This window comes from Zootoca vivipara, chromosome 11 (assembly GCF_965207765.1).
Source record: "Zootoca vivipara chromosome 11, rZooViv2.hap1.1, whole genome shotgun sequence".
In the NCBI taxonomy this organism is placed as follows: domain Eukaryota; kingdom Metazoa; phylum Chordata; class Lepidosauria; order Squamata; family Lacertidae; genus Zootoca; species Zootoca vivipara.
In genome coordinates, this window is record NC_142594.1 from 56,993,136 (window position 1) to 57,007,340 (window position 14,205).

Genomic DNA, 14,205 nt, shown 5'->3' on the forward strand with positions numbered 1-14,205 from the left:
CTAAAAAAGCCAATGCAATTCTGGGCTGCATCAATAGGAGTATAGCATCTAGATCAAGGGAAGTAATAGTACCACTGTATTCTGCTCTGGTCAGACCTCACCTGGAGTACTGTGTCCAGTTCTGGGCACCACAGTTCAAGAAGGATACTGACAAGCTGGAACGTGTCCAGAGGAGGGCAACCAAAATGGTCAAAGGCCTGGAAACGATGCCTTATGAGGAACAGCTTAGGGAGCTGGGTATGTTTAGCCTGGAGAAGAGAAGGTTAAGGGGTGATATGATAGCCATGTTCAAATGTATAAAAGGATGTTATATAGAGGAGGGAGAAAGGTTGTTTTCTGCTGCTCCAGAGAAGCGGACACGGAGCAATGGATTCAAACTACAAGAAAGAAGATTCCACCTAAACATTAGGAAGGACTTCCTGACAGTAAGAGCTGTTCGGCAGTGGAATTTGCTGCCAAGGAGTGTGGTGGAGTCTCCTTCTTTGGAGGTCTTTAAGCAGAGGCTTGACAGGCATATGTCAAGAATGCTTTGATGGGGTTTCCTGCTTGGCAGGGGGTTGGACTGGATGGCCCTTGTGGTCTCTTCCAACTCTATGATTCTATGATGCCGAGATCGGCAGGTGGGGTCCTCCTGGGGGTTCCTCAGAGGCTGAAGGTGGGAGAGGCCCAGAGGGTACAATGTCTTCCCTATGGCGGCCCCTGAACTGTGGCGCTCCCTCCCAAAAGATACATGCCTGGCACCTTCCTTGCACAGCTTCCGGAGGATGCCGAAGACACCCCTCTCCTCCACCCTGGCTTCCAAGACATGAGGTGTCTGGTTTGAGACCCACCTTATTTCTCTTTTCATGGTTGTCAGCTGTTTTAAACCGTTTTTGATATTGTGTTTCAATGCTGTGAAATCAGGGTGGAGGGCGGCCAATGGATAAACAAGCCCCTCTCGCAATACAGCAGACTCCCCATTTACACATGTCCCGAGTCACGTGCGACCACAGTGATGCACATCACCGCGAACCCGGAAGTGGCACGAAAGGGGGCAAAAATGGCCCCCGAAAGAGCATGGAAATGGCGCCTAAACAGCACCTAGCAACCCCAGAGCCTTTGCACCGAATTTTGAGGCCTGTGGAGAGCTGGGCTTTGAGCAAGGAAGTCTGGAGCCAATCTAGTAAGCGCTGCTGGTTTATAAAGGGTTTCCAGAGGTTTAATGTTTTCTAATATATGCGTTTTCACTTATATTACATGGAATATATGTTTTAATGAGGGTTCCAATGGCCTCTCCCCTTTCAAAGCAGAAACACGCAAGCTTTAGCCATTATCCGAAGAACCGATACAAAATCTTTATTAATATCCCGTTTTTTTAAAAAAAGATAAAAGTTAAAATTGCCATTTTTGCAGCTGAGGCTGCTGAGGAGGAGTGCCAGGCCCCCCAAATGCTGTGTGCTTCTTATTCAATATATATATTGCAGTCTGTGCAGAAGATTGGGCAAGTTCAGGATGGAAGGCGGCCCAGTGGCCTCGACCTGCCCTGGCCTTTGGGCCTCTCGGGACACCTCACTCAGCCCAGTCTGTCTTGAAGCCCAATCTTTCCTTCATGACATCTTTGGTTTCTTCTTTGCCTTCTGCAAATGCCCCCGGGCTCGGTCTTGCGACGAACGCTCAGGCTGTCTTGTCACGAAACGCGTGCAGCAAAAGAGAGACTCCGAACAGCAGCTGCTCCAAAAATCATGTAACCTGCTAACTGGGCAGAGGGGCCGAAGCAGAGCAGACTTAAAACAACCAGGGGATGTGTGTAAAAGCCCGCATTTTGTTTTCTAAAAAGAAGGAAGCGCACCAAAAACCTAGAGAAAAAGCCAGCTGGGTTGTAGATTTTGAAGCACAGGGTGATCATGGCAGGAAAATGGGAGACCAAGGAGCGTGGGGTGGGGGGTAGACCGTGATGTGGGGAAAGCTATGGGGCAGAGCAGACCCCCAGGTGCTGCGCCCCAGAGGGAAGCTTGTAGGAACAGCCAGGTTAACGTTGGTTTCTGGGTGCCCAGGCCAAACTATTTGCAGGAGAGCCTATTTCCACGTTCTGGCAGGCAGGCAAACCGGAAACATGCCAGCTGTTTTGCTCAGCCTGCTACAAGGCAGCTTCCAGCTGTTTTGGATCACAGCTTCGGGCAGTGTGGCTGGTGGCAGCTGGAGTCCGAAACATCTGGCAAGCTGGAAAATGCTGCTGGAAGGCTCCCAGTGGAACCACCCCCTATCCCTACAACCACTGGAGTGCATCTAATACCCCACCACTCAGAAGGCTCCTCTCGCACTGTATTTCTCCACAGTTTGGGGTCCTGGTATGGGTCAGGCCTGATGAACGAACTCCTCTGGTCCGCCTTCCTGCCTTTTCTTGTTCTTCAGATCTCCTTTCCTCAGCACCGTTCCGCTTTCGTCGCAGCCGCACGACGAACCTGTAAAGCAGGGAGTGTGCAGCTTCTCCCAAGGGTGCTGGGCACGAGGATCTGAGCTGAGAGCCTGCGATGCCTGCCTGCCTCTCTCTGTGGACGTTCACAGGCAGAGGAAGCTGTGAGGCCGCCGAGCAACGACTGGCATCCTTGCTCCACCCACAGTACAGAGAGGGAATGGCGACCGGACAGGACCGATTCACACAACCACATCTCGGGCATCCCGTTGCCCGAGTCTGAATGCTGAGACGGTTTCGGCGGCTGCCAGGAAGCGCCAGCGCCGGCCCACGTCCTCGATCGTTCCATCGCGCTCTCGAAGCGTTTCCGGGAAACGAAACGTGGCGAGCGGGGTGCAAAAGCGCTCGGACGGCTGCTCATCAGCCTAGAGCTTCAGCCCCGGTTGGCAAAAATGCACGCCCACCGGCGGGAGCTGAGGCCAAAGGGAGGTTCGGGGTCGCAAACGGGATTCTGGCTTTGCGGCCCGCCCGCCCGTTTGGCCAAGGGGGCGTTGTCTGTTTGCCGCATGCCCTCAGGTCCCGCTGGAAAGGCTGGCGGGGAAGAGAGATTTCTCCAGGGGGGCGTTATTGCTGCTGGGTGGCAGGGCCTGCTCAGGGCCCGGCGTGGGTGTTGCGGGCGCCTGCTCGCCGCTGTGCACCCGCAGGTGCTGCTTGAGCGACTGTTTGTAGCGGAAGCGCTTCCCACAGTGGAGGCAGGCGAAGGGGTTCTCGCCCGTGTGCATGCGCTGGTGCTCCAGCAGGTACTTCCGGCGGGCGAAGGTCCGAAGGCATTCGGTGCAGCGGTGGCGCCTCTCGCCGTTGGCGTGGCTGGCCTGGTGGCTGATGAAGGCCTGGGCGTGGGGGAAGCTCTGGCCGCACTCACGGCAGGCGTGCGGCTTGGCGCCGGCCTGGTGGACGCTGCTCTGGTGCTTGACCAGGTGGTGGGCGCGGACGAAGCGCTTGTCGCACTGCCCGCAGCGGTAGGGGCGCTCCCCCGTGTGGATGCGGTAGTGGTTGGTCAGCTTGGACTTCTCGGCAAAGCGCTTCTCGCACTCGGGGCACTGGTAGGGCTTCTCGCCCGTGTGCGTGCGGGTGTGGTCGTCGAGGTGCTGCTTGCGGATGAAGGTCTTGGCGCACTGCGGGCAGTGGAAGGGCCGGGGCCGCTCGCGGTGCGTCTTCAGGTGGACCGCCAGGCTGGACTTGCGGTTGAAGGCCTTGGGGCACTCTGAGCACTGGTGCGGCCGCTCGGCGTGGACCGCCTGGTGCCGGGTCAGCTGGCCCTGGTGGCTGAAGCCGCAGCCGCACTCGGCGCAGACAAAGGCGCTCTCGCTCTTGCCCGCCGCGTGCGTCCGCTGGTGGATCAGGAGGCTGGTCTTCAGGCGGAAGCTTTTGGGGCACAGCGAGCAGGTGTGAAGTCTCTCCGCCGCCTGGGATGAGGCGTGTTCCCCGGAGCTGCTCTTGTAGTCTGCGCAGGAACCGTCGGGCTCCGAAATCTGCTGTGGGCCAGGCTCAGCCGCCGTGCCTTCGCTGTACTCCTCGCCCCCTGTGTGGGCACTCTGGGGCAAGGGGAAGTGCTGCTCGTAGGCCAAGCCATCGTGGCACTTGCCACAGGGGAATGGGTCTCCTTTGGGGCTGGCGTCTGGAGGGGCTGGCGCCTCCGGCTCTTTGCAGCAGCCCCCTGGCCGTGTGGGGCGCTCCTCTTCGGGCCTCTGTGCAGGAGGGGCCGGTTTCTCCCCCTGAGCACAGCCCTGCCTCTCGCAGCCTCCGTCCGGCTTGGGGGCCTGGAAGACGTCTTCGCTGGCCATCCCGGGCGGCAGCAGCCCCTGGGCGGGAAGAGGGAGCTTGGGAGCCGCCCTCAGATTACGCTCTTCACGCTTGATCATAGCGCTGTCATCATCTGGGGGAGGCAGAAAAAGGAACAGGCAAGGATTAAGGACCTAAAGGGGAGCCTGCAGGATCAGGCCAGTGGCCCATCTAGTCCAGCAACCTGTTCTCACAGTGCCCAACCAGAGGGAAAACCTAAAGCAGGATTTGCACACAAAACCAACCATCTCCCCTCCTGAGGTTTCCAGCAAGTGGGATTCAGAAGCATGGCTGCCACCGACTGAAAATGCAGAGCACAGCCATCCTGGCTAGGAGCCCTAGAGAGCCCTCTTAGAATCATGGAATCGTAGAGTTGGAAGAGACCACAAGGGCCATCCAGTCCAACCCCCTGCCAAGCAGGAAACACCATCAAAGCATTCTTGACATATGCCTGTCAAGCCTCTGCTTAAAGACCTCCAAAGAAAGCGACTCCACCACACTCCTTGGCAGCAAATTCCACTGCCGAACAGCTCTTACTGTCAGGAAGTTCACAGAATCATAGAGTTGGAAGAGACCACAAGGGCCATCCAGTCCAACCCCCTGCCAAGCAGGAAACACCACCAAAGCATTCTTGACATATGCCTGTCAAGCCTCTGCTTAAAGACCTCCAAAGAAGGAGACTCCACCACACTCCTTGGTAGCAAATTCCACTGCCGAACAGCTCTTACTGTCAGGAAGTTCTTCCTAATGTTTAGGTGGAATCTTCTTTCTTGTAGTTTGAATCCATTGCTCCGTGTCCACTCCTCTGGAGCAGCAGAAAACAACCTTTCTCCCTCCTCTATATGACATCCTTTTATATATGTCAAGTATATCTCTTCTATATATGTCATATATATCTCTTCTCCTCCACGAATCTGTTTAATCCTTTTTTAAACCCCCCAAGTTGGTGGCTATCAATGTCTCCTGTGGGAGAGAGTTCCAGAGACTGACTATGCGCTATGTGAAGAAGGGCTTTATTGCATCTGACCTGAATCTTCCAACACTCAGCTTCCTACGCTAGAGCCACCCCCTCCAGGAAAAGGTCTCCCCGAGACTTGTTCATCACCACCAGGCAAAAAAACAACAACAACCCTCATTTGGAACAGAAATATCAGAAATATTTTGGAGGGAGCTCAAGAGGTTTTAGTAAACACCCCGTCCTCTTAACAATATTTTTTTTGGGGGGGAGGGCTATACCAGAGTGGTTGTGCCCAGGTTTTCATGAAAAAGGTCTCTGCGGCATCTCCAGTTAAAATGATCTCGCCAGCATTGGATAGCAAAAGACCTCTTTAGGGAAGTTTGTAATGTTTGATGTTTTAGCATGTATTTAATATTCTGTTGGGAGCTGCCCAGAGTGGCTGGGGAAACCGAGTCAGATGGGCGGCATACAAATAATAAAATTATTGTTGTTATTATTATTATTATTACCCTTTGGTGGGAATTCTAGGCAGCCTGTGAAGAGATTCAAAAACAGAGGGCATAAAAGGAGATTGTGTGAAGAATCTGAATGGGTGGATAATCTGTGTTAGGAATGTTTGCGCAGGAAAAACTCAGCCTTGAACTGGCTCAGGAAGAGTTAGGCGCCTTGTTCCTGCTGAACTGATTTGACAGCGCAGGCCTGCTTTTCCTCGGGGAATGTGACTTTATTTCTATGCGCATGTTAAGCTAAGGCGAGTGACGGCCTCTATAGAAGCATGTGAAATTCACAGGCATGTGGACTCCACTTTTCCGGGTGCCCCAGAGGCTGCTGCTATGGCCCCGTGACGTTTCCTTAAATGCCACGATTGGTGTGGTTCATTGAAGAAAATCCACAACACCCTTGCCTGCCTAAGAGACAAGGAGAATTGAGAACCCGGAAGCCCGGTCCGTCACCCTGGCTTTCGAAACTAACCGCAGTTTGTTTTAAGCCCCTTGGACAACACAACCAAGCCGTGCGGAAGTGGAACTCAGTGCAAAGTCTTCCTCCCAGCCCAGAGGAAGAGGGGAGGGGAAGGCTGAGCCACTGGAAGTTGCAGCCAAAACGTCCAGAGGGCGTCAGGTTGGTTGGCAACAGCTGGTCTAAAGCAGCACCGGAATTCCTTGGGTTTATTTTTAGCACCTCGTATTGAGTCATATTGAATTAAAACATACGGAGAGAATTGGAAAATGGTGATTTATTATACTATTCTACTATATTTTATTTTGTATTTTAAATGTCACTTGAGTTTACATTTTATTTGATGATCATTGGAGATACCTATTTAATTATATAGAATTGGGAATGCAGTACTAGAAAATAACATTTAATGAAATCAGAGATAGAGATAAGTGGAAGTCTTTAGTGGGATAAATATAGGTACGGGATCGGGACTTTTGATGAATTAATGGGATATCGTTATTGGTTTTTTGGGGAGGGGTATGAATGATGTGATGAATGTATGTTCTTCTAGTTTTCTCTTCTTTTCATCTTTTGTCTCTTTTCTTTCTTTCTTTTCTTTTTTCTTTCTTTTATTCTTTTGTGTTTATGTATTGTTGAGAATTTTCATGTTTATGAATATTATGTTTATTATTATTTATATTATATTATGATTATTCTATTTATTATTATTTGGAGATTAAATTATGGATGGCCTTATTATTATTTCTATATGATTTTGTATATTATTATTTACATATTAGTGTCTGTTTGGTATGTCTGTATTTCTTCAGTGTGTGTTGAATGTATTTTTAACCTAAATCTAAATAAAGTTCTTTTTAAAATTAAAATAAAAATAAAAATAAACCAGCAGCACCGGGATTCCTGGTTAAGGAAGTGGTTAAGATCCAGTTAATATGGAAAAGGGTGCAGACATAATTTAGATATTACGTAAACCAGAGGCAGGGATATTTTTTAAAAAAAAATTGAAACAACAGGACAACCTGGATGCACAGAATCACAGATACCTAGAATTTTAAAGCTGGAAGTCACCCCAAGAGCAATGGAAGAATCACATCTAATGCCGGGCACACTCACCATAGCCGAGAACTGGGGGGATCTCTCGCTCCAGGTCCCATTTCCCTCTCCTGGGAAGCTCTTCCTGCTTAATCCAGGTCAAGAGGTCCTCCTTGGAAGGCAAGGGACCTGCTTCTGGCAACGAGAGCAACAGGCACATTGCAACGGATGCAGAATGCTTGCAGGCTTCAGAGACAAGCAGCAACAGTGGCGGGAAACTGACCGAGATGCTGGCTAGGTTATGCACGGGCCTTGTTTTCCTTTGAAGGCCCAGTTTGGAATTCGGCACCCAGCCGCAGAAAATGTGCTCCTCCTTTCCTCACTCCTGAATATGTCCGCCAGCCCTCTCACTTCTGGGATTAGGCTCCCAAGGATTTAACGTTTGGGAATGTACCTTCTGGGCAGGTGTGAGCCCCAGCAGACCTGTGTGTGGCCCAGCAGCACTTTAGCCCTACATTCCCTGTCTGCATATTTCATTCCCGTTACATTTATTCCCCCACCGCCTTTCTGTGCCGCCCGCAAGTGACAGGACAGGACAGGACAGACGCTTTAGCCACGATGGCAAATCTTTATTACCCACCTTCCGATTCGACTCACCTGCTCTGGGCTCTGCAGGGAATCCCTTGCCCCCCACAAATTCGTGATCCGTGGCACAGGGACGCTCCGCTTGTCGCATTGGGGGGAGGACGTCAGCTTTGGAAATGGCAGAGTCTGTTGGGGGAAGCAGATCAGAAAGCAGGTGCTGAAAGTCTGGAGGGAAATCTGACGGATGACAAACCCGGCAGCTCCATTCCTTTTTCTAAGGAATGCAAGCCTCTTGTCCAAAGAACTGGCCTTGCATATGATCTGGGCAGCACAGACAGTAACTGCAATTCAGTGCATTTTGTGAACGTTAGGAAATGAAACGAAATGAAGAACTTTACAAAGAAAAAGAAGAGAGAAAGATATGCCAGCCACTTACCCAGGGAGATCAGCGGTTCGTAGGTCCCCTTGGTGATATTCTGGTAGAGTTCCTTCTGCCAGTCTTCCAAACTGGCCCACTCCTGGGCGGAGAAGTTGGCTGCGTCGTCATCAAAGGTCACGGGAACCTGAAATCAGAGCCGGCCGTGACTCAGAAATGCTGACCAAGCCCTCCATCACGGCTGCCATTGTAAGAAGATGAAAAGAGCCCTGCTGGATGAGGCCACCGGTCCATACACTCCAGCATCCTGTCTCACATGGGAAGCCCATAAGCAGGATCCGTGCAGGAGAGCCCTCTCCCCTCCTGTGGTTTCCAGAAACTGGTGCTCCCAGCAGGAAAGGCAGAACACCTGGAATGCCTGAAAGATCGCCTCCTTCCCTACAGACCCTCTTGAGTGCCAAATCTGTGGGGGGTGGGGGCTCTCTTTAGGGGGGCCCAGGAGAACAGAGAGGGCCTTCTCTGTAGCAGCCCCTAAGTTGTGGAACTTCCTTCCCAAAGGTGCATATAGCCATGTTCAAATATATAAAAGGATGTCATATAGAGGAGGGTGAAAGGTTGTTTTCTGCTGCTCCAGAGAAGCGGACACGGAGCAATGGATTCAAACTACAAGAAAGAAGATTCCACCTAAACATTAGGAAGAACTTCCTGACAGTAAGAGCTGTTCGGCAGTGGAATTTGCTACCAAGGAGTGTGGTGGAGTCTCCTTCTTTGGAGGTCTTTAAGCAGAGGCTTGACAGGCATATGTCAAGAATGCTTTGATGGTGTTTCCTGCTTGGCAGGGGGTTGGACTGGATGGCCCTCGTGGTCTCTTCCAACTCTACGATTCTATCTGGTGCCTTCATAGTACAGCTTTCGGTGGATGCCCGAGACGCACCCCTTGACCCTAGCCTCTGACCCTTCAGGTGTATGTTTTTAGGACCCACCTTGCTTTTGCAATTCTTCTTACACCGTGTTTAATATTGTGTTCCAATATTAATGATGCTTTTACATTGTTGTGACCTGCCCTGGGACCTCGGGGCGAAGGGCGGGTAATAAATTCTAATAGTAGCAATAATAATAATAATAATAATAATAGCCACATTGACACCAGGCTGCTGCGCCTTCGCTGTATGTTTTTCGGTGCCTCTAAAAACATTTCTGCTTAGACCATCCTACCCTGATGGGAAGTCTCGACCTGCTTTTAGTCTGGTGGTATTTCAACTCGTCAAACGCTGTCAATTATTGCCATTAATTTCTCTTAGGGATCATTTTTATTGTTTTGCCTTTTTTGAAAACTGCTTTGAGGGTGGCTTGTTTGTTTGTTTTTAACCATCAAGCGGCATATAAACTTTATGACATAGAAAATAAAGCAACATAGCACCTCCTTGTGTCCATCGTCACACAGCCAGCCCAATGGGGTCCATCAGATTCTTAGAGCCGCTCTGTTCACCACTCATTCTGCAGACGCCGGCTGCGATAGCTGGTTGCCCTTTAAATCTTTTTAGCTGCCTTCTCCAGCCCGATGCCAACAGGAATAATATCCATGTGGCACTTCAACAACTAAGGCTTTTGTTGGTTAATCTAGTGGTTAAAGTGATTATTGTCTGTGATGTACTTTTAAGGAATAAAAATTCCTGGACGGGCTTCCCTCCCTCTCCTGGGCCTGCTGTTTGGGACATGGATGAGAGTGGCTCTCTTTTGCGAGCGGAAACCTGAGCTCCTGGGGCAATGGGACACACACCAGAGACCAAAGATTCCTGCATTGTAGGGGGTTGTACTAGATGACCCTGGGGGGTCCCTTCCAACTCTACCTTTCTATTAACATTAGGAAGAACTTCCTGACAATAAGAGCTGTTCGGCAGTGGAATTTGCTACCAAGGAGTGTGGTGGAGTCTCCTTCTTTGGAGGTCTTTAAGCAGAGGCTTGACAGGCATATGTCAAGAATGCTTTGATGGTGTTTCCTGCTTGGCAGGGGGTTGGACTGGATGACCCTTGTGGTCTCTTCCAACTCTATGATTCTATAATTCTTTGATTCATAGGTAAAGGTAAAGGACCCCCAGACAGTAGTCCAGTTAAAGGAGACTATGAGGTTGTGGCATTCACCTCGCTTTTCAGACCGAGGGAGCCGGCATTTGTCCACAGACAGCTTTCCAGGTCATGTGGCCAGCAGAACTAAACCGCTTCCGGCGCAACGGAACACTGTGACGAGTCCCAGAGCGCACGGAAACGCTGTTTACCTTCCTGCCGCAGCGGTACCTGTTTACCGCCTCTCCCATTATGCCCCGCAGAGGACATTACGGTCCACAAATAATAACATACTGGAGATCCCGAGTCACAAGGTGGTTAGACTGGCCTCGACCAGGACCAGGGCCTTCTCAGTACTAGCCCCGACCTGGTGGAACGCTCTCCCTCAGGAGACTAGGGCCCAGCGGGAGTTGCCATCTTTTCGTAGGGCCTGCAAGACGGAGCTGTTCCGCTTGGCCTTTGGACTGACTCAGTCTGACCCCGGTGTTACGCTCCCCTAAGGCTTTATCCTACAGATATTTAAATGAGGTTGCACTTGTAGATGCCTAATTTTAAAATTGAATTTTAACACTGTTTTTAATCTGCATTTTAATTGAATTGTTTCTTTTATGCTTGCTTTGATATTCTTGTTGTTAGCCGCCCTGAGCCTGGTCTTGACTGGGAAGGGCGGGGTATAAAATTATTATTATTATTATTATTATTATTATTATTATTATTACTACCGTATCTCCTTACACTGGCATGCTTCCAAACTGCTAGGTTGGCAGGAGCTGGGACAGAGCAACGGGAGCTCACCCCGTCACAGGGATTCAAACTACCGAACTTCCGATCGGCAAGCCCAAGAGGCTTAGTGGTTTATAGACCACAGTGCCACCCGTGTCCCCTCTTGATTCATAGGTGTGTGACTCTATCCCAGGCATCCCCAAACTGCGGCCCTCCAGATGTTTTGGCCTACAACTCCCATGATCCCTAGCTAACAGGACCAGTGGTCGGGGAAGATGGGAATTGTAGTCCCAAACATCTGGAGGGCCGAAGTTTGGGGATGCCTGCTCTATCCCCTTGGTGGCCCTTCTCTGAACCTACCTGGTAAGCTCCTTTCTTCCTTATTTCTTTCTTACCTTGGGGATTTCTCCCTTCGGTCCCAAGGGGAGCCTCAGGATCCAGAAGTTTCGGTTCTTGAGCAGGTTCTCCATGTTCTCCAGCCTCCTCTGGAGCAGGCCGTACTCCTGGATGAGGGTCCCCAGGGCGGCCACGTGGTTGCTGAACTCCAGCTCGGTCTTCTCGCACTCGAAGATCTTCTTCTCGGCTGTGGCCGTCCGGCCTTCCAGGTTGAGGAGCCGCGTGGCATAGGAGTCCACCTTCCTCTCCACGGCTTGGATGGCAGCCACGACGGTCCAGAGGGAGATCTCGGCCGTCGGGTAGATCTCCCTCTCGGCGGCTTGGTCAAAGAGGGCCGGCGGCTGGAAGGGGGCCAGGTGTTGCGGCTCCACCTCCCATTCCCAAGCCTGCGGGCAAGAAGGGGGTCAGACCAGAGCAAGGGTGCTTGCGAAGGAGTGGGGGCAGCTGGAGAAAGAGAGGCGAGAGGGAGGGAAAAGGAAGAAGGAAGCGGAAAGACAAGAGTGTCAGGAAGAAGGGGGAGACCAGACCATGGAGACACAGAGGCAAGACGAGGCAGAGGGGGGCTTTCCACGGTGCCGGAGTCGCTGTGACATCCACTTGGAACGGAGAACTGGTGTCACAATGGCAACATTTTGTCAGCATTTGCAAAAACTTGATCTTTGGAACTCCCTGCCTCTAGATGCCAGGCAGCCACCTTCGCTGTACTCTTTTTGGGCGCCTGCTAACGATGATTTTCTTTAGCCCTTGGCATTAAGAAAGTGGAAGCCAGCTTTAATCTATTGTCATTGTAACTTTTTGTACGTCTTGTTAATTTTTCTCCGCGATATAATTATATTGCTTTTGGCCAGAGTACCTGGGCCGTGCTCTATATATTCTCTATGTCTATGGATCTTTTTTTTTAAATAAAAAAGGTTAAGGACCCCTGACAGTTAAGTCCAGTCATAGACGACTCTGGGGTTGTGGCGCTCATCTTGCTTTACAGGCCGAGGGAGCCAGCATTTGTCTGCAGACAGTTTTTCTGGGTCATGTGACCAGCATGACTAAGCCACTTCTGGCACAATGGAACACTGATGCCAGGAGCGCATGGAAATGTCGTTTACCTTCCCGCTGGAGCGGTACCTATTTATCTACTTACACTTGATGTGCTTCCACCCTGTGGAATGCCCTCCCACTAGAGGTCAAAGAGAACAATTACCAGACCTTTAGAAGGCATCTCAAGGCAGCCCTGTTTAGGGAAGCTTTTAATGTTTGATGGATTTCTGTATTTTAGGATTTCTGTTTTTTTGGAAGCCGCCCAGAGTGGCTGGGGGAACCCGGCCAGATGGGCGGGGTATAAATAATAAATTATTATTATTATTATTATTATTATTATTATTATTATTATTATTATTATTTTGAACTCCTAGGTTGGCATGAGCTGGGACAGAGCAACAGGAGCTCTCCCCGTTGCGGGGATTCGAACTGCCGACCTTCTGATCGGCAAGCCGATCTGATAGGGAAGCGTTTAATCTTTAAGAAATTAGTGTCTTTTAATATTTCTGTTGGAAGCCGCCCAGAGTGGCTGGGGAAACCCAGCCAGATGGGCGGGGTATAAATAATAAATTATTATTATATTATTATTATTTATTGTACTTTATTAATTTATTAGTTGAGCATTGGACAATTTATGGTATTTTATTAGTTTATTAGTTGAGCATTGGCCAAAAGAGGGATCAAGTTTCTCACATGAGCAAGCAGACTAGATTCAGGGCTGTAGATCCTCTGGGGAAGATGAGAGAGCCAGTGGTGGAGTAGTGGAGGGTGTGTCCGACTAGGATCTGGGTTCAAATCCCCCCACTTTTGCTGTGTAGCTCACTGGACGTGACCTCGGCGGCCAGTCACCACCTCTCCACCTAACCTGTCTCACAGTGTTGTTATGAGAAGAAACTCTGGTTTTTTTTGGGGGGGGATATGCCCATCACGAGAGAGGCAGTGTGGTGCAATGGCTAGGGTAGGGAAGACCTGGGTTCAAATCCTCCACTCCTTTGGCCGTGCAGCTCACTGTCTGTGACTTTGGGAGCCATTCGCTGCCTCTCTTGGGCCGACCTACCTCGCAGGTCTGCTGTGGGGTAAAAAGTGGGGCAAACCATGCCGCCCCCCTTGTGCTCCGTGTGTGTGTAGGGAAGAGAGAAAGGTGGGAGATCAGCGCAAAAGAATGAATAAAAATAGATAAGTCCTGGGGCCGAGAGGATGAAACCTTTCCGTTCTCTCACACTTCAGCCTCCCTTGCACCCCAAAACACACGATCAGCAGAGAAGGGGCTCCCTTTCACCCCTCCCCACCTCAGAATACCATCCAGTCCCCCCTCCTTGCATGGAGCCAATTCCTAGGGCGCTTAGCTCCCTCGCCCACAATAAAATATTTGAGGGGACCCCCCCAAAAAAGTTGATGGGGTCATCGCCATTCAAATGGTGTGTGTTTGTGATCGATTATGCGGGGCGGGGCTTGCTGAGACCCCCAATATTTAATTCAAGTTGGCACGTCTGGAGGACCCCCCAAAGGATGCAGTGAGGGGGGGCAGCCCCCCAAACCAACCTGGGCACCAGTGTGTGTCCCCCCCCAAAAAACCCACCTTTGCAGATCATCCTCCCCGGCCCCCTCCCACTTTTAAATGGTCACCAACGGGGGGGGTCTTTTTAAAGGCCACTCCCCCTCCTCTGCTTCCCACCCGGGCAGCGCAGGGTTAACCCCTCTCACCTGGGCAGGAGTCCACTCAGCCATGGCCGGCGCCCGCTAGGTGAAACCACTGCGCATGCGCCCACCCTCCCCAGCCAACTGGTCCCCGAAGCGAGGTCCTTCTCTCTCTCTGGTCCGTCTTCGCGCAGAGTACGCATGCGC

General features: G+C 50.9%; 1 protein-coding gene across 2 annotated transcripts; it reads right to left on the bottom strand.

Moving 5' to 3' along the window:
* Positions 1-1,309: 1,309 nt before the first annotated feature.
* On the bottom strand, positions 1,310-14,205 carry LOC118092205 (zinc finger protein 212). Of its 2 annotated transcripts, none has more exons than XM_035130029.3 (6): positions 14,065-14,205; positions 11,328-11,714; positions 8,206-8,332; positions 7,842-7,955; positions 7,266-7,379; positions 1,310-4,328 (listed from the first exon to the last, which is right to left on the bottom strand). In XM_035130029.3, exons 1-6 carry the CDS (start codon positions 14,086-14,088, stop codon positions 2,965-2,967), a joined length of 2,130 nt encoding a protein of 709 aa, XP_034985920.3. In that variant the 5' UTR covers positions 14,089-14,205; the 3' UTR covers positions 1,310-2,964. The 2 variants fall into 2 exon arrangements, with proteins under 2 accessions (XP_034985920.3, XP_088510082.1); XM_088653956.1 differs by having other exon boundaries at positions 7,266-7,376; positions 14,065-14,187.

Bases quoted from the DNA above. Each gene is read 5' to 3' on its own strand.
- LOC118092205 (XM_035130029.3), bottom strand. From the start codon at position 14,088: ATGGCTGAGTGGACTCCTGCCCAG. The intron at 11,715-14,064 runs GTGAGAGGGGTT...TCTTGCCCGCAG, and splicing joins CTGAGTGGACTCCTGCCCAG to GCTTGGGAATGGGAGGTGGA. The intron at 7,956-8,205 runs GTAAGTGGCTGG...TTCCCCCAACAG, and splicing joins CGAACCGCTGATCTCCCTGG to ACTCTGCCATTTCCAAAGCT.